The sequence below is a fragment of the Nansenia antarctica genome (assembly GCF_963989245.1).
Source record: "Nansenia antarctica genome assembly, chromosome: 14".
In the NCBI taxonomy this organism is placed as follows: domain Eukaryota; kingdom Metazoa; phylum Chordata; class Actinopteri; order Argentiniformes; family Microstomatidae; genus Nansenia; species Nansenia antarctica.
The window spans coordinates 1,034,007-1,054,326 of NC_137684.1; the positions used below are offsets into that span (position 1 = coordinate 1,034,007).

The 20,320-nt window shown below is 43.5% G+C and overlaps 1 protein-coding gene across 1 annotated transcript in view; it reads right to left on the reverse strand.

The window, feature by feature from the left end:
• The window catches only part of LOC308170441 (L-fucose kinase-like), a gene marked incomplete at both ends in the record, with an annotated part of 162,152 nt that extends 144,326 nt beyond the window's left edge, over window positions 1–17,826 (reverse strand). The window contains 2 exons of the mRNA XM_080545231.1: window positions 17,157–17,285; window positions 17,725–17,826. Coding sequence (XP_080401357.1) covers window positions 17,157–17,285; window positions 17,725–17,826 — 231 coding nt within the window. The remainder of the gene's footprint in view (window positions 1–17,156; window positions 17,286–17,724) is intronic.
• Window positions 17,827–20,320: the final 2,494 nt, after the last annotated feature.

Genomic DNA, 20,320 nt, shown 5'->3' on the forward strand with positions numbered 1-20,320 from the left:
TCCTACGACCTCGATTCCTCCTTCACTCTCCAGGAGGGAGAGGAGAGGAAGGGAGGAGAGGAAGGGAGGAGGAGGAAGGAGGGAGAGGAAGGGAGGGTAGGAGGAGAGGACGGGAGGAATTGAGAGAAAATAATCTAGAAAAGGCTCATGTTATGACACAACCTTCTCCCTGATCCAATCAACAAGTAAATATCCATACAGTATGATGGTGCAGCCAGCAGACCCCCCCCCCCCCCCCCTTCTTCTTTAGGGCTCCTGCCTCCTTTAAACACCTCCCACACTGGGAGCAGTCGTGTTAACTAGTGTGTGTGTTCTCTGGTGTTTCTTTAGGGATCCTGCCTGACTGAAACTCTGCCCACACTGGGAGCAGCAGAATGGCTTCTCTCCTGTGTGTATTCTCTGGTGTTCCTTTAGGTCACCTGCCTGACTGAAACTCTTCCCACACTGGGAGCAGCAGAATGGCTTCTCTCCTGTGTGTATTCTCTGGTGTGTCTTTAGGGATTCTGCCTGACTGAAACTCTTCCCACACTGGGAGCAGCAGAACGGCTTCTCTCCTGTGTGTATTCTCTGGTGTTTCTTTAGGGATTCTGCCTGACTGAAACTCTTCCCACACTGGGAGCAGAAGAATGGCTTCTCTCCTGTGTGTATTCTCTGGTGTGTCTTTAGGGATCCTGCCTCAATGAAACTCTTCCCACACTGGGAGCAGCAGAACGGCTTCTCTCCTGTGTGTATTCTCTGGTGTGTCTTTAGGGATCCTGCCACACTGAAACTCTTCCCACACTGGGAGCAGCAGAATGGCTTCTCTCCTGTGTGTATTCTCTGGTGTGTCTTTAGGGATCCTGCCACACTGAAACTCTTCCCACACTGGAAGCAGCAGAATGGCTTCTCTCCTGTGTGTATTCTCTGGTGTTCCTTTAGGTCACCTGCCTGACTGAAACTCTTCCCACACTGGGAGCAGCAGAATGGCTTCTCTCCTGTGTGTATTCTCTGGTGACTCTTTAGTTTGCTCATATAACCAAATCTCTTTCCACACTGAAGACAAGAGTGAGTCTTCTGTCCTCCTTGAGTCTGTGGTTGTGATTTAAGGTGAGTTGGACATATGAAACTCTCACTGCAATCTAAACAGTGGTGATTCTTCTGTCTTGAGCTCCTCCTCCTCCGTCTTTGTTGTTTATGGCTTCCTGATGCGGTGGAGCTGGGCTCCATGTCTGAGTCTGGGTTGGAGCTCTCTCCTGTAAGAATAGGAACATATACAGGATTAGAAACAACATGAGAACAAGTGCTGCTTCCATAGACTCAGCAGTGCCAGAAGTAACACCACATCTCTGGAGTCTGCACACGCTGTGGGAACATGAAGTATTCAGAGTGTTAGGATACCTGTAATGGAAAACTGTAATATTCCATCCTTGATAGAACTGTGTCATTTAAATTAGGGATGCACCCAATTGAAATTTCTTGGCCGAAGCTGAATTTAAGGAAACATTTGTCCGAATACCGAATGCGTACCGGCATTATTTCATTTCACTATTGATCACTTTTATTGAACACTCCAGCAGACATTAGGCTATACCAACAAAGCACAATAACTAGAAATAAATAAATTAATAAGAACAGCATTGCACTGTTTGATCGCGTCATCAAAAACGTCTACTCAGGGTTTTTCCTGCCACAAAATGAGGTTATGACAGAGAAGGTTTGTTAGTCCTTGTTAATGACAGTAGTACCATGTCATTCCAAAACCTATTGTTGACTGTCTGATTAATACAACTTTTCAGCAATTGAAACCCCTGACAGACTTCAAAACTGATCATTTTGCAAATAATACATTAAAAGGAGCACTGACTAACGCTAGTATAGGCTCAACTTGTCATTCTGGATAATGGAACAGCAAGCCAACTAATGTGACTTTCAGGATTTTTGATATGAAATAACGTTTCGACCTAAAAGACTATTCTGACAGTTGACAAAGTGACGAGTGTGCAAGTCCAGGGCTCAACATGTTGCTGGCTGGTTCCTTGTTTTGTCTTCGCTAGCAAACACCAAAGCTAAGCTTATTTGCAGCACAGCGCCACCAGGGTTAAGGTTAAATAGCGCCCCCTGCCACCACATGGGCGCAGTGCCGCAATTGCAGTTAGAAATGACAGAAATCCACCGAGTGCAACGCTTGTCGAAAATACGACCGTCAGAGTTTTGACGAGAGCTGGAGGCGGCAAGAAATATGACGGAGGCGGCCGCCTCATAATTCTCTATGCAAAAAACGAATGCCTCCAAAAACGAGAGATCAATCGGAGAGAGACAATGAACAATTGAACAAGATCCAGGAAAGCATAGACAAAGTTCTGGCTGCTGTTATTTCAGTGGATCTTAGAGTTAAATCGCTCGAAAATAAATTTGACTCACTCTACAGAAAAATAGAGTCAATCACTGCCGATGTTCATGAGCAAGGTGTGCGTATTGATGACCACGGCGAAAGAATCGAGGCAATGGAAGTTAAGATGCAGGCGCTGGAGGAGGATTATGATTCTTTGGAGAACAGAATGCGTGGGAATAACCTGCGGATTCTCGGCATCCCGGAGGGAGAAGAGAGGGATGATTTGACCGGCTACATGGTCAAGCTGATAAAAGAGGAGCTAGAGGTGGAATTAAAATCAGAGGAACTGGAGAGATGCCACAGGCTCGGGGTGAAATCAAGAACGGATAAATACCCACGCATCGTGATCTGCAAACTGAGGAATTACCAAACAAAAATTGACATTCTAAAAGCGCAGAGTAAGCGAAAAGAGCCACTGAAAATTCGACAAAAGGAGGTTCGCTTTGTCCAAGACCTATCGGCTAAACTAAGAGGAAGACGTGCGGAATATATTCGGATCAGACAGGTGCTTAACAAGGAGAACATTAAATCCCAGCTACGCTATCCATCTGAGCTGTGTGTCTGGAAGGGCACGCAGAAAATGGAATTTACAAATGCAGAAGAAGCCCTCAAGAAACTGAAAGAAACATTCACATTTGATGAACTGCAGAACATAAAGGACATTACGAAATGGAAACCAAGGGAGCGCACTGGGCCCAAGTAGGCCTATTCCCTGGGCCTCCGTCTCTCTATTATTCTCTTTTTTTTTTTTTCTTCTCCTCCTTCGATTGACACAGGAGAACGTGATCTATTCGTCTGACCCTCCGGGAGAATGTGGACTATTCGTCTGGCCCTGCGGGTAAGGTCTATGGACAGTTACCAGTAACTAGAATTAAGACAGCCATACCACGACCTGCCCAGTAGATGGCAGTATGGAGCTTCTTAGTTATTTATTTATTTTCCTTTTTTGTGTGTTTGTTTCTCTCTCTCTCTCTCTCTCTCTCTCTCTCTCTCTCTCTCTCTCACTCTCTCTCTCTCTCTCTCTCTCTCTCTCTTTCTATTCTACTCTCTTTCCTGCTTTAGTATGGGGGTAGGTGGGGTGGGTGGGATGGGGAGGAGGGGGGGGGGTAGGAGAAGGGAGGGGCTGGATGGGATGATGTTCTGGTTATTAAGAAGATGCTACATAAACAAACTAATTATGACCAGTTTGTATTTGTGTAAAAATATAAATTTATTATTACCAATATGGATTTATTGGAATACCATTATTACAATTAATTTACTGTTATTATTTTGTTTAATACATGGATTTGAAAATGCATCTTACCATAGGCAAAATATTCCACAGACATAGGTATTAGAGGAAGGGTGTGGGAGCTAAAAAAGACCCTAAAATGGCATGGCGCCTTAAAGTACCAATGGTACTTCACTTTATGTTTAATGTATGTTTGTGGTTAGTAAATATATGTGAGATGTTAAATGTTTGCTTAGCCCAATTCTGGAATGAATTTATGTTTGAATACAGTTTGTACCATGTATGCCTGAATAAATCGTCTTTAGAACTGATCATTATGATAGTTTGGAAATTATATGTTTGTTCAGCTCTCCCTCTAGTTAGCTGAATGGTGAATTTTCTGCTTGCTCCGGCAGTACGGGTGAAATGATGAGACTGACACAATTCGGTTTGATTTCCTTCTTCCTCTAATAAACAGATTGTAAAACTGAACACAATACATTGATATTAGTACATGTAAATAAACAACAGTGAACAAACTAACAGAAAAGATTTAACAAACTACACAATCATACAGAACTCAACTTACCAACTCCCATCTCTCTATACAACTGATCTCCCTTCTCCCCTGTCTCTCAGATCACACTCATTAAGCCCGCCCCCATTTCTATCTAACCAATCACTCCACTCATGCATACTTTTAACCAATCACAAACAACAAATAAAATAACCCCCAAATGAACCCTCCCATGGATTAGCCAAACACCTCCCACTTGGTCCATTGGTCCTTTATAACTAAATGGACCACAACTTTCCCTCTCTTCAATACAGTCATTTTTACTGCTCCTCCACGGGAAGCAGCACGACCACCCGCCTGACGTCTCGGTCGAGCGTTGGGAAGAGATCGCGGCCTTCGCTCCTTCTTCGTCCTGAAGCCCCCACTCCTAGAGCAGGCTGGCTTAGGCAAACCCTCACTCTTACGTCCCGAACCAGCCCCTTTTCGTCTGGCCTCGCTTCCACAACCCGCCCCAGGCGGAATTGCCCCCTTAGGGCATTTTGGTCAGCCAACCAGACCACGTCTCCCACGGCCACATTTCGGGCTTCTCTGTGCCACTTGGTGCGGATGAGAAGTCCGGGCCCAGCTAGTTGACTCCACTGTCGCCAAAACCGTCCCACTTCTTCCTGGACGCCGAGGCTAACTCCGCTTCTTGTCTCCCTCAGGCGAGTAGCCTCCCACTTTGCGTCTTCTGGAGCCCTCCTGCAAAACAACCACTGCCTAACAGCTCGCCGGACCCACCCAACTACCCGAATGAGCCTGCCTATTTCACTGAAGCGTTCTGGCTCAATCAGGTCCATGAGAGCAGCGCCCCAAAGCCTCTCCCTCTCATGCTCGAGGTCCCTGGAACTCCCAACCGGTGCGGATGTCCCCTTTGCATTTGCTTCCTCCTCAATGGCGCATTTCGGGTCCAGCCCCTTCCTCGCCTGAGCGCGTGTTACAGTTGCAGTGAACGCTTTCCGTTGCAGCATGCTCACGCTGTCTCGAGCACTTACAGCCACTCCCCTGGATGTTTCCTCGCTCAGCTGATCAGCCAGCACCAACACCTCTGACTCTGGCTCCACATTGGCCCTCGTTTCTGCAGGCTGGCCCTCTTTGCTCCTCCCACTTTGACCCGACTGGATCCGTGGTTCCGGAGCGAAACCTCCAGCGTTGAGCGTCCTCTCGATTCCCTCCGTGATGCTCCTCAGCTCTCTCCTGTCGCCATGAGACGCTAGAATGTCGTCTACATAGGTGTCCTCCTCAAGCGCTCTCCGCTCTTCTTTTAGGTGGGCGACCTCTGGCAGCCTTGCCGTCTTCCTCATGGCCAGCTGGGCGATGCATCCGGCTGGCTTGTCCCCGATGTTGACGCGGGTAATTGCGTAGGTTTTGATCTTCTTTTCCTCTGCGAGAGTCATCTCTTTCCCGCCCGGCTGACAATTTCCGCAGCGACATCCTCCGCACTTTGGCTCGCACGCGGCGCTGATGCTATCCCAGCTCCACCACTCGAGGACCTCTTTGCTGCTTGCAGCTGTTCTCCCGGTCTTTTCATGACCTTGCGGCTTCTGGTCTCCATCCTCTTCTTTTGCGCTGGGCGTCTTGCAGGGGATCTCCTCAAATCTTACTGCCTCCGTTTTCAGAGAACGTGCAAAGTGCGTCTGGGAGTTGTGTGCGGATCTTTCCCAACTTTCAAACAGGTCTGGGTGCGTTCCTCCCACGGTCTTCCCCAGAGGCCCGTCCCACAGCACTAAGTCTCCCGTCCCTCTTCTCCACCGTGGAGCGAGTCGTCCCTCTCGGTGGCTGATCAAGAGCTCGATTTCCTTAGGTCGGACCAGCTCTTTCTTCTCGACCCCAGGGAAGAACTTACAGAGTCGCTCTGGACTGATGACCTTGTCTGCACGAGCGATTGTGTCGAGCCCGTAGCATACCATCTCGTGGGGACTCCATCTGTTGTTGCTCCACGCCCTGACCTTTAGCAGGTATTTGTTAGTCTTGACCCTGACCTTCATTCCACCGACCTCCTGCACAGTCAGTGTTACTTGCCTCCGCTCCAGTTGGAGCCGATCGGCGGCCCGGTTGGTGATATAATTTGTGTCGGAGGCGAGGTCTATGAGGGTTCCCAGGGCATTTCCTGCTTCTGTTTTGACTATCAATGTCATCATTAGTACTGGATGTTCCTCTGGCCCATTCTCCGCGAAGAGACCCCCGCCTTCTGCGCCCGTGTTCAGCGTCATCGAAGCCTTACTGGTGAATGCCTCCTTCATCCTCCTTTCCTGTTCAGGGTTGAGTCCCAAAGAGTCCAGGACTTCCCGTTGCTTATCAGAGAACCCTGGCCCTGTCTTCTTTCCCTCACTCCACTCGGGACACAGAAGGTAGTGATGACTTGCCCTTCCTTCATTCTGCTTGCACACTCTGCACAGGTACCGGTTACTACACTCCCCGTCGGCGCCGTGGATGCCCAAACATTTCTGACAGGCTTTGCTTTGCCTTGCTATGGCTCGTTTCTCTGCCAGACTGAAACTCTTGAACTTTTGGCAGAAGAATATTTTGCCACCGTGCTGATCGCTTCCACAGATGTCACACTCTTCTCTTCTTTCCGAGTTCCTGCCCGTGACTCTGGTTTCACCTCGATGTTCCTCCTCTTCTTCATCTACCGGTGAGTCTCTCTCCATGGCCCTCGTGAATGCCCTCTTCTCCCATCTGACTGGCCTCTCCGGTGTTCCCCCAGAGGTCTCCGTGGAGCCATGGATTCGAGCCATCCCCTCGAGGATTTTTTCCTGCCTTTTCAGAAACAGAAGGAGAGCATCGAACCGCTTGTCTGGGGCGACTTGGTTTTTGGGTTTGGTTACAAAAGCAAACCAGCCTTCCTGCACACGATCTGGCAGCTTGCTCTCGATGGCCCTAAGTACAAGTGGGTTCTTCATAGCGCCCACTTCTCCTAAGTCTGTCAGGTCCATGAGGGCTCTTTCCACTGCCTGAATAAGGTCGATCGCTTTCCTCGGCTGGTTTCCTTTTACCGCTGGTATTCTTTCCAATTCCTCAATAATTTGCAGCGCGATGGTTACCTTGTCTCCAAACCGATTCTCCAAAGCTGTGAATACGTCTTCCGCTGAGCGGTAGCTCGAGAGTTTGAGTTCCTCGAAAACCTTTCGGTCTATGCTCTCGAGGAGGTGGAGTTTCTTCACCTCTGGTGATCCCGATGGGTCTCCCTGCTGCTGCAGGCTTTCCCAATCTTTCCGCCAGCGATGAAAATCTCTCATACACCCGCTGAACACGGGCAGCCTTGTTGGAGGGAGTTTGATCTTGGAGATGGCTCCAGTGCGGTTGCCTCCATACGTGGCGCTCTCCAGCCCTGCCTCCCGGGCTTGTTCCCATGCTTCCCGCTGAGCCTCCAGTAGTTTGGCGCGCTCTTGAGCGGCTATTTCTGCTGCCTTCAACTCAATCACGGCCGCCTTCTGCCTTGCCTCAGCGATCTCTTCTTCGGCCCCCAATTTCACCTTCGCTGTCTCCTTCTCAAACTCGGCCACGCTATCAGCTGATTTCAGTCTTGCCTCAGCGGCTTTCCTTTCCAGCTTGGCAATGGCTTCTTTATTTTCTCTATTTGTCGCTCGATCTTTGGCCTCTTCTTCGGCGAGAGCGTCGGCCCTTTCTCTATTCGTCGCTCGATCTTTGGCCTCTTCTTCGGCGAGAACGTCGGCCCTTTTCCTCTCATCTTCGGCGAGAACGTCGGCCCTTTTCCTCTCATCTTCGGCGAGAGCGTCGGCCCTTTCTCTATTCGTCGCTCGATCTTTGGCCTCTTCTTCGGCGAGAACGTCGGCCCTTTTCCTCTCATCTTCGGCGAGAGCGTCGGCCCTTTTCCTCTCATCTTCGGCGAGAGCGTCGGTGGCCATTTGCTTTGCTGCGGCGGCCTTGTCGGCCATTTTGTCAGTATTCTCCTTCTCAACTCTTCCAAATTCAGTCACAAACGTTTCCCAAAGTTCATCCCTTTTGTCCTCCAGCTCCTCTAGTGACTTTCTCGTGTTGCACGCCTCAACTACAGGGATCCACTCCCCCCAGCTTGATAGCAGACTTCGCGCTTTGATGATGAGGCTCTCTGTGAGTGTGCTTCGTTCTCTACAAACGTCGTGGGTTGCCCCCTCCAGACTGATCCTCTTCACGCCTTCGTGACTCCTTTCTGCTCGTCTAATTGTGGATGAAAGTTCGACCCCCGCGAACCTTGTCCACATGTTGGCCTTTAAAACGTGACCGACCTGTTCAACCTTCTGAGCTCTCTCCTCAGCGGTATTGGTGATGTCTTGAAGAAGCTGACTGTTACCTGTCTCAGGTTCCTGACTTGCTTTGGCCTGCAAACCTTCCTCATAATTGTCGTCTGCAGAGTTTAGGTCTTTCGCGTTTGATAGGAGCGCTATCCACTCGCGTTTCATGTCATCTTCGCGCATCAATGCCACTGACCTGATGATGTGGCGGTATCCTCTCTCAAAAGTGACTGCCAACTTTTCCCTTTCGGTCCTTAGTGCCTCCATTCTGCCTGTGACTCAGAAATAACTTGTGTGTACCTGTTTCGTCTTTCTATCTTATATCTTCAGCCCTCTCTGACTCCCTGAGCTGATTTGCGCTGATCCCTGCACTTCCTTAACTAGTCTTCGGCAGCGGAACCAGGTTCACCGTGGGGTCATCCCAGGGATACTGCTAAAAATAAAATAATAAAGTGGGAGAGGATTTTCCTCCCCCCGACGACTTAATACCCAGGTACACACAAACCTATTTTAATGCAAACAGTCAATAGAGTCACAGAGAAGAGTGCTGGGTGTGGGTAGCTCTCTGGGTAGCTGCTATTAGCTCGCAATTCCTTTCTTGGTGGGTCTTGTAGGTTAGCCTAGCTGGCTGTGGATTCTTGCAGTTGGGTTAACCAGTTGAAGCTAGCCGTGGATTGTTTCACTCCTTGCCTGCCTAGCTAGCTGTAGCTTTGAGTGCCATAAGCTCTACCGCGTGCCTGTGCGCTATTGCGACAACAGGGCTAACGCTAGCTTAGTTGGCTAATGCTCCGATAGCTAGCAAGTGGCTAGCTAGCTACAGTTGCGGGTGCCACGGCTCCGTTGCCGGCCTAGCTAGCTGTAGCTTTGAGTGCTATAAGCTCTACCGCGTGCCTGTGCGCTATTGCGACAACAGGGCTAACGCTAGCTTAGTTGGCTAATGCTCCGCTAGCTAGCAAGTGGCTAGCTAGCTACAGTTGCGGGCGCCACGCTCCGTTGCCGGCCTAGTTAGCTGTAGCTTTGAGTGCTATAAGCTCTACCGCGTGCCTGCTGCGCTATTGCGACAACAGGGCTAACGCTAGCTTAGTTTGCTAATGCTACGCTGGCTAGCAAGTGGCTAGTTAGCTACAGTTGCGGGCGCCGCGGCTCCGTTGCCAGCTGGCGGCTGCATCACTAACCTGACCAGGCTTTAGCTTGCTCTTATCTCCGGTGAATGGATCCTTGTCCTCCCGGAGCTTCTGTTGCGTCCAACCGGGCTTGTATTCCTTAGCTAACTGACGGTCCGTCAGTTGGACTGAAGAAGGACTGGGTGGGAGAAGCTTATGCAGCTACCTATTGTAGCAATAGTAGAGGAGTGGGTATCCTTATAAATAAAAAGATACCTTTCTTTCTCCTATCCCAGCATATAGACCAGGAAGGTCGCTATTTAATTTTGAACTGCACTCTATATGGCGAACATTTTACACTTATTTCTTTATATATTCCCCCAGGAGCTAAAATCGATTTTCTAGATACAATTCAAAGTAGGATAGATAGTATGGAGACAGGTATTATTATTTTGGGGGGAGATTTAAACCACACATTTGAAAAAATTGACAGACATAGTGTTAAAAAAGGAAACTTTAAGTTACCCCCAAGAAAGCTGAAACATTTTATCTCCAATAATTCTTTACAAGACACATGGAGATTATTATTTCCTACAACAAAAGATTATTCTTACTTTTCCCAAAGTAAGAAGAGCTATTCAAGGATTGATTATATTTTTATTTCAAAAAAGCACTTAATAATTTATTAAAGGCGGAAATCCATAATATTGTAATTTCTGACCACTCCCCAGTGTCCTGCTTAATGATTCCGACAGAAAATAAACTAGCTGATAGAATTTGGAGAATGAATACAGCTCACCTCCAAGACCCTGAATTTATTATATATGTCAATGATAAAATAAATTGTTTTATAAGTACAAATGTGGAAGTAGAGGATGTAAACAAACCACCACCTGATATAATTTGGGAAACGTTCAAGGCATATATTAGAGGAATGATAATCTCATATTCAGCAAGAAAGAAAAAATGAATTGGACCTTAAAATCAAAGAAAAAGAACAAGCTATTGCCAGGTTGGAACAATCACACAAAAAAAACTTGAATCAAAGTCTAGAAGACGACTTAGCCAAAATCAAACAGGAATATGATGTATTGTTGTTGAAGAGAGTTAATAACTATAGGTCAAACTCTAACAAGCTGTATTATTCAACTTCAAACAAACCAGGTAAACATCTTGCAAACCGTACAAAGCGAATACAAAATAAATCTACTATAATTTTAAAAGATAAGGATACAAACGCTCTAATTAGGAATAATAGTTCAATTAGTAATATATTCAGAACCTTCTATGAAAATCTATATAAATCAGAAATAAAAGAACCAAATACATCCCCCTTTCTGGATTCCATACAATTAAAACAAATCTCAACAGATAAAAAAGAATTATTAAAGAAGAAAATAACAGAAGAGGAAATATTAGGAATTATAAAAACATTTTCATGTAAAAAGGCCCCAGGGATGGATGGATTCCCTATAGAGTTCTACTCAGCCTTCTGGCATAGAATTGCTCCATTGTTCATGCAAATGATAAGCTATATGTCTCTTAAATCGGTTTTTACCACAATCCATGTATCAAACAATTATTTCAGTTATATTAAAACCAGGAAAGTCTGATGAGTCACCTTCAGACTATCGACCCATAAGCTTAATAAATTGTGACAATAAAATACTAACAAAAATCACAAGTAATAGAATTAGGCGGTGGGCCGAAGCTGTCTATCTGCTTTCGTTTGTGAAATGATCGATCTACAACTACAGACTAGTTGATTTTTTCATATAAGCTAAATATTTTTTTTTGGAACATGTTTCCGTCAGTTGGTAGACGTTGGTCGATCAACGTTTTATGAAAAGTAAACTTACGATCCATAAGTTAATAAGGAGAATGATTGGGGCTACTATGCCGCTAACCAATCAAAACCCGTTAAAGCGTCACCTGACTTGACGTCTGCCAATGATATTCCTTCAAAATACGGAACTAGGAAGTAAACAACGTATTATCTGGAAAGACGAGAAGACTGAGTTGTTTCGGATAACTTTACTGTCAAGTAATGTTTCAGGTAAGATTTGCACGTCATACTAATTCATATCACATATTAATGAATCAAATCAAATCAAATCAAATTTTATTTGTATAGCGCATTTCTTACAAGATGTAACTCAATGCGCTTCACACAATGAAAATGTTCAGTCAATCAGTCAATCAATCAATCAATACTGACAGAGCCGCGAGCAGGCAAAAGTAAAAAACCTGTATACTATGTAGCCAGGAAAAATTCCCTTGCAGCCCTCTACCAATAGAGCGACTACTAGCCAGTTTGCTTACCAGTACCCAGCGGTCCAGGGGAGGCCAGGACCACCGGCACAAAGCAAGCAAGCAAGGGCAAAAACCTGTACACCATGTATCCAGGAAAAATTCCTTGCATATTATCGGCGTACACACTGTCCATACATTTTGTGTTGTATTTGCATCGTTCTGCATCCAGTATGGTCACAGGTCCTGCCAAAAGAGAAACTTAAGCACAGTTATGATGCAACAACACAATAGAGACAGTAAAGATGACAGCAATACAACCTGATGGTGGTCCTGGTACACCCTTGTACCGGTTCCAGTACTGCTCTAGGTGCTATTTGGAGCTGACAGTGCCTCATCAGCACCCGGGTCCATTTTCCTGTCAATACAAATCTCAAAAACACGAGTATGGTGTAATGGCCTAGTGATCCTAGTTCTATAATGTCCAATGTCTCCCTTAGTATCAAAAGGCGACATTGAATAAGTAGGAACACATGAACAAGTCCATGTCATGTTGTGTCAATACAAACATGTTCTAATATGCTATTTTAGTGAAAAATCCAACCAAACGTCACACGCGATTGTGAAGCTAATGAATTAACAAGCTATCTAACTTTAAAGGGTACAATAGCTAAGTTACCAATGTCAACTATGTCTATTCTCAATCATTTCAGTAATAATTGTGCCAAATTGGGACCAGTAACATTAACTTGTGTGTGAGTACGTTACAGTATATGTGTGTGCAAGCATGTTTTTGATATTGTCAATCGTCTCACTTTTACGAGGTGAGCTGGTAAGACAAAACCCAAGACTAAATGTATCTTCACTTGCCTTGCCTATAATTGACGAGACTAGACAAAGATTCAAGTGTTTAGAGAACATTTATAACACTATTGTGTTTTCGCAGTGCAAACACAGACACATGTCTGTACATGGTAGGTTGTTAGATTTGCATGTGCATCTCCCTTTCACACATTTTGTTTTTTTGCAGGAGCAGTATACAAGCTCTAAAACTGAAATATTTGTCCCGTCTGCATATTATGCACTGGGCGGGAAGAAGATGTGGTTTTTTATTTAGGCTGAACGTAGTGGTAGTCTTTGAGCGGAGAAGTCTAGGCTTTGGTGGTGTATCATTGTCAGTTTGACCTTCTGCTTCTACTACATTGTAAGGGAGGGGGGGGAGGGAAGGGAGAGAGAGAGAGACATATGATACTCTATGCATTGTAATAGTAATGCTTCCAAAGTTATAGCCTAGTTTATTTACAACTCTCCTAATCTGTTTCCCCAGGTAACCCCAGATGCTCAGCCCTGGACTGCACTGCACATCTTCTGGACCTGACCTGACAGGGCTGACCCTGACCCATTGATGCCTTGTTCATATCTTGTTCATGTCATATCTTAGCTTGTTTATATCATATTGTTAATAATGTTCATGTCATATCATGTCATATTAATCTTAGCTTGTTTATATCATATTGTTCTTATAAATAACTTATATTGCTATAAAACACACCTGCAGCCTCCTGTACTGATTTTTCCCTTTTCTTGCGGGCTCTTTCAATGTTTCGTATGTTGGCATACTGCATATAGCATTGTCTATGGTAGCCAATATTGTGGTTATAGTGGTTCTCCAGCTGCACAGCCGCAGAGAGGAAAGCGCTACAGAGAGTCGTGAGATCGGCCCAGAAGATCATCGGCGCCCCCCTCCCCTCTCTGGAAGAGCTGTACAACACACGCTGCCTCAGGAAGGCCTCCAAGATCTCCAGAGACCCATCCCACCCTGGGAACGAACGCTTTGTTCGGCTGCCCTCGGGCAGGCGGTTCAGGACCATGTCCGCAAGGACAAATAGACTGAAGCTCAGCTTCTACCCTAGGGCCATTCAGGCCCTGAACACAGCAAATACCTAGGTTCTAGGCCCTGGACAATCTAGACAATTTGATGGCAGCTACTAGATTGTAATCAAGTGCAATACTGAAACACAACTGTGAACATTTCAAACCTGCAAACTGCGACACTTTAAATGAATGTGCAATAATACTATGTGCAATATGACAACCCTCGGGTACATAAGGTTCAGAGATAGGAAATGTTAGGATATGTATAGCATAGCATAGAGTACAGCACAGTGTTTTATTTGTATAGTATAGTATAGTGGATAGTGTACATAGCCTTTATTTATGTAAACCAGCTCTTTTCCCTTCTTGTTTTTAGTATTTTTTTTCCTAGCACCAGGGGAGCCCCCCCTCCCAAATATATATAATACCTATAGTTATTTTTTATTTTTTTTACAGCCCTTTCTGCAATTTGGCTTTCTGCAGTGTGAAGATTCACCCACTGTAGAGAACAATGTACAAATTTGGTCCAACTTGCATCTGAAAATGCTGTAATATTGTCCGTTCGGTTTGTTAAATGCATACAACACTCCATAATTCATCACATCTCGTTATTTCCCCGCGGTTGCTAGGGTTAACATACAGTCAGTTGCTAGGGTTAACAGCCATTGTTTACATTTCGGGGTCCTAATGAAGCCGTACTCGAATTCTGATTGGTTTATCAACTAGAGCGACCAGCGATGTGCCTGAGCAGACAGACTATTAAAAAATAAGTTTGTGAAAATCTCCGACATAATACAGCTGCAAACAAAATTGTTATAGACTTAAGAGAATTACTTAATATCGTATGTAAGAGATCGTTTACTCTGTAGATGGAAAAAGATCAACTTCGCGATAAACGCATTCGGCCCACCACCTAAATTGCAACAGTTCTACCTGAGTTAGTCCACATTAATCAAACAGGGTTTATTAAAAATAGACATTTACAAACAAATACAAGAACCTGCTTTAATATTATACAGTACGCAAAAAGGCATAACATAGATCTATCAATAATGGCAGTAGATGCGGAAAAAGCCTTTGATAGAGTTGAATGGGCTTATTTATTTAAAGTATTAGAAGCATATAATTTCCCAGAGGAAATTATTAATTTTATAAAATTACTATATAAACATCCTAAAGCAAAAATATATACTAACAATACATTATCTGCAGAATTTACTTTAGAGAGGGGCACCAGACAAGGTTGCCCCCTATCTCCACTTCTTTTCGCTCTGGCAATAGAACCACTGGCAGAAAAAATTAGACAAGATCCCTATGTATCAGGCATAAGCGTGGGCAAAAATAACTTTAAGATAAATTTATTTGCGGATGATATTCTGTTATATTTAACGAACATAGATAAATCTATAGTCCCTTTGTTAAAAATATTCTCTGAATTCTCGGATATCTCAGGATATAAAATAAACATGGATAAAACGAAATAATGGCAATTGGTAAACAAAAAAGAATAAACCCAGAATTAAAATTACCATTTAAGTGGACAAAAAATATTAAATATTTAGGTTGCTTAATTAGTGACAAAAAAACTCAGATCTATAGAGAGAACTTTATTCCACTACTCAATAACATGAAAGAGACTTTAAGTAAATGGAAAAATCTTCCTATAAATCTGACAGGCAGAATAAACTTGTTTAGGATGGCATGGCTTCCTAAGTTTCTTTTTTTGTTTTCAATTATACCAATTACTCCACCAAAAAAGTACTTTAATATGGTATACTCAGCCATAACAGATTTGATATGGGCAGGGAAAACACACAGAATTAGAAGGAATATTTTACACCTTCCTATGTCAGAGGGGGGCTTTAACCTTCCAGACTTGGAGCTATACCAACTGGCCGCCCAGGGGTTCTATCTGAGGCATATAGTCCAACACACAGCAGAAGAACAATGGATCCACATTGAAGATTCAGGTGTACATCCCCAAAACCTCTTAACTCTTTTATTTTCAGAACATAAGACTAAGAAAAAAGGAAACTTTATTGTAAATAATATAGAAACGTCATGGAAAAAAATTAAGAGGATACTGGGAGAATCAATATCAATCCCAAAAAGTACTATTCTGTGGAATAATCCTTGGATAGCTCTTCAGAATGCTACAATAAATGTGTCTACATGGAGAACAAGGGGAATAGAAACTATAAACGACTTAGTAGGAGGGGATACCATTATTCCATGGCACGACTTCCAAAGTAAATATAAGTTGGCCAATGCTGAATATTTCAGATACATGCAGCTAAGAAGCTACATAAATCTAAATTTTAATTTAAAATCATTTGGGCAGCAGAGTACAATTGAGGATATCATATTTGATGGAGAAATTGATAAGAATTTGATAGGTAAAATTTATAGAACTCTACAGAAGACCTATGTAGCTGAAAAACTGTTAGAAAGTAGGATTGAGATGTGGAATCGAGACCTAGGAAGAACAGATATAGGTTTAAAATGGAAAGAGTGTTGGAATACTACAAATGACATGACAGTTAATGAAAATCTACGTTTAATCCAATATAAAATAATGTATAGAGTCTACCACACGCGAGATAAAATCCATAAGTATTATAGTAATGTATCAGATAACTGTTTAAAGTGTGGAAAAAAAGACTCACTAATACACGCATTCTGGGAGTATCCCAGAGTACAGAAAACCTGGGTTGACATAGAACATTGGCTCTCAGGGGTACATAAGGAAAGATTCAAATTTGATCCTTCAATCTGTCTTTTCCAGGATGTAGCCACAGTAAGATACCCTAGGGGGTGGATAATTATGTACTCATCAATTATATTTAAAAAACTAATACTTGGAAGTTGGAAATCAAGTAAACCTCCAACACTACAACAATGGAAAAACGAAATTCTTTATTATACCAATATAGAGAAGAATTTAGCCATAGACAATAATAAGAAAGATCAGTTTGAAAAGATATGGGGAGAGATAGTGAAGGCCTTAGCTAAGACGTAAAGATAGTGCAAGAAACATAGTACTAAGAGATTAATTTGATTATGCATTAGAATTATTAGTTAGATAAAGTATAGGGGGTAAACTGGGATAGACTTTAGACGGTTTAAAAAAAAAGTGGGGCTTTGGGATGTTAGGATGTGTTGTGATGTTTGTCAAGGTGTGATGTGTTGTGATGTTTGTCAAGTTGTGATGTGTTATGATGTATATCAAGCTGTGAGGTGTGGTGATGTATGTCAAGTTGTGATGTGTTGTGATGTATGTCAAGTTGTGATGTGTGTGATGTATGTCAAGTTGTGATGTGTTGTGAGGTATGCCAAGCTGTGATGCGTTGTGATGTATGTCAATTTGAGATGTGTTGTGATGTTTGTCAAGTTGTGATGTATTGTGATGTTTGTCAAGTAATGTGTGTATAATGTTTTGTGTAAAAAGAAAATGGAAAATAAAATCTTACAAAAAAAAAAAAAGACTGTTTGTGACATGTGATGTCTTCTGAGTGTCCTGAGGGTGTTATGAAGGAGGAGGGGGTTCCAGTACCTGTATGTGTGAGAGGGTGTCTTTCTCTGTCCCCTCGCTAGTCAGACGGGAAATATGCTCTCTCCCAGACATAGTCAGGTAGTCATAGCAACCACCTGGAACATAAAGTCTCGCGAGATTTAAATAAGCCTAGATTTTCCTTTAGCGACGTTGATGGAATACCCCCCTGTGTCCTCCTCACCTGTATTGATTTGACTGTTGTTGTTGTTGTTGTTGTTGTTTTTTTTTTTTTTTTACTTTAGACCACATGCATCCTCTTTTAGTAAATGTATGTCTGTAAGTGGGCTGCCAAGAGTTAGTATCTAGGCCCGCTATACTACATTGCATTGGCTTTTCAGTTCAGACACAACCCATGAAAACTCAATTCAATTCTACCAGAAGGCAAGGTGTAGTAATAAGCATTTCCCCATTACACGTCAAACTCTTTCAGATATATGAGGAAGTGTCTAGGGGAAATGTCTGGTGTTGGGAATTTGTCTGGTCTGGTGAATTTCTCGAAACATTCTAATCTTGCAAAACAAATAGCTTAGGTTGTTGTGTATGAGGTTCCAGACAGTCAGTCACCAACTCTGTGGTTGATATTGCAGATGGGGGACTCGAGCTGTCCAGGAGGGAGTGACTCCCAGTCGTCGATGACGGTGGAACTGAGCAAGGAGACTCTGGACACCATGCTAGACGGGCTGGGCCGGATCCGGGACCAGCTGTCTGTGGTGGTTTGAAAATGAGGACATTCACCTTTGGCTCTAGGGTGCATCTAAACACTCTAGAGTGGCCTATCGCCCTCCACTTCAACTGCATTGAACTCAAACCGTAGGGAAAGTAAAACCAGTATGGTGGATGCCTATAGAGAGATCAGCCGTCGGCTTTTCGCCAGTCTGGTTTTCACATCAAAAAAGAGGAATCGCCTCTACTATTTGGCTTATGCACACTTTGTTCAGTAGTAGGCGAAATATTTGGAAATGGTGCAACAGACTCCCAGTCACCTGGGGAAGAAAGAAGTCACCATACACACACAGTGTTTTTATTTTTTTATTTGATGAGAACAGAGTTTAACATTAGCCGATTTGCATTCACCATTTTATATTTTTCTTTCCCCACCCCCACAATGACAACAGAGAAGAAAGGAAAGATACTACATTCCCCTATTGGCCTGTCATCTTTTGAATCAGCAGACAGTGGCAACAATGTATTTTTATTCACTGTTTATTGTGTAAATAAATGAAGAGATTAACTCTGAAATTAGTCTGTGTAACCTCCCCAATCACACTGGTGGCACAGTAAAGCTGAATTCATTATATTAAAAAACTGTTCTGGCTCACACTTGTGTAACAGTTAATCATTGTCTGCCTGTAGGTTGTGGCCCATGAGGGTCTATTTGAATATATGTAAAACAACAACACTGGTGCATTACCTGAACCATGGCGTTGGTTCTGTGAGAGCAGTACTGAGGTGCCTGTGTGATGCTTTCCACCACAGCACTCACTCACACTCACACTCACACTCACACTCACACCTTCCCTAAGCAAAACAAACACACATGGTGTGATGTTGCACCTGCAACTCTGAGCCAGACTGTGTGACTAGTCAACATGCAATAGTGTAACAGCTGATCCTCGTCCAACCAAGGCTGAATTCAAACCCATGTAACAACTTAAATGTAACATACAAGCTTGCACACTAACCATTAAAGGTGAAGTGTTAGATAAGTAAGATAATAAGATACGTTTTATCTCACACTGGCCACACATACTGAACATAACACATGCTATGTTTTCTAATAGCGGCAAATGTGTGCATATCCTTAACAAACAAAGTGTAACATAGGTAAGCATCACAACACCAGGTTTTATAAAGGCTTTGTTTGGGCGCTCTTCAGTTCATGTTATTTATCATTCCTTACTTGCTACTGTTGTGTATTTCTCTTATTAGTTATGAATCAAAGAACAGTTATTGAGTTTAAGACGATTTAATTAAAGTACAAAAACAGATTTATACATACATGTGTTGATCCGGGCTGGGCTGGTGAAAAAAGAGGAAGCTCTCTAGCTAGCCTGCCCGTTTTGTTCAAGAGGGGAGGGGCCAGAGTCTATGTGTGTTTGCCCAACCCCCAGAGGTCTCTGTTGGTCATCTGGTTGCCATAGAACCCTCATTGTTAGAGGGCATCATGTCCTTGCATGCCCTGGTATGTGTGTGTGTTTAAAATATACTACATATTCATACATAGATCATACATACTACAGAAATATACGACACTACTGATGTACCATGGCAAGTTAGCACAACTGTAACAATCATATTGTACCTTTAAAGCAGCTATGCACAGCACTCCATGTCTCTGACCCATTTGTTGCGCTCAAGGAGAGGTATTACTTTTTCACAACATGATTACAAACTATAGTAGCTATAGTATAGTAATACGTCCTTATTTAGAGTCATATTAATCATGATCAAGGAGTAAATGACACAGTAGATGCTTTAAACCACAGCACTGGTTGATCTTTGTCCATATTTTCAGATCTCGGGAAGACAACGTCATCTTAGCAAACATACTTGATACATGAACACTAAACATAAGTTATGCTTTACTTTCAATCACATACTAAATGGCTCCGATGAGACATTTCATGCCCCATTTAAGTCTTAATATGGTGTTTGACACTGTTGAATGACAAAAGTTAGGTAACAATCTCTTAAAGCTAATAGTCAACTTCCAGACCGCTTGTTAAGCGGACTACCAGTAGATGCGCAACAGATATTACGAGGCCTGGATAATGATTTGACGTGTCAGTAACCACATCAATATGATCCGTGACCAGTATATTCAAGACTGAGTGGTTGTGTAACAGCATTTACGGATGGTGGTAACTTTGTTAAGTACTGTAACTTTGAGTCAGAGGGTTACTACTTAATAAGGTCCTCTGAGCTAACACTGCTTTCACATTTCATCTTTATAATTACTACTGAACACTCCAATAACAGTTAGTCTCACAACAACACTTGAGCAGATGTGTTGGTGGCAGTGAAAATTCCTTTCAAAAGGCATGTGCCAACTTAAGGAAGACACAGTGTACAGTAAGTAACGGGACAGTAAGTAACGGGACAGTAAAGCAGTGGTGAGGTCCGTCCATGTTCATTCGTCTGTCCGCCCCGTCCGTCTGTCCGTC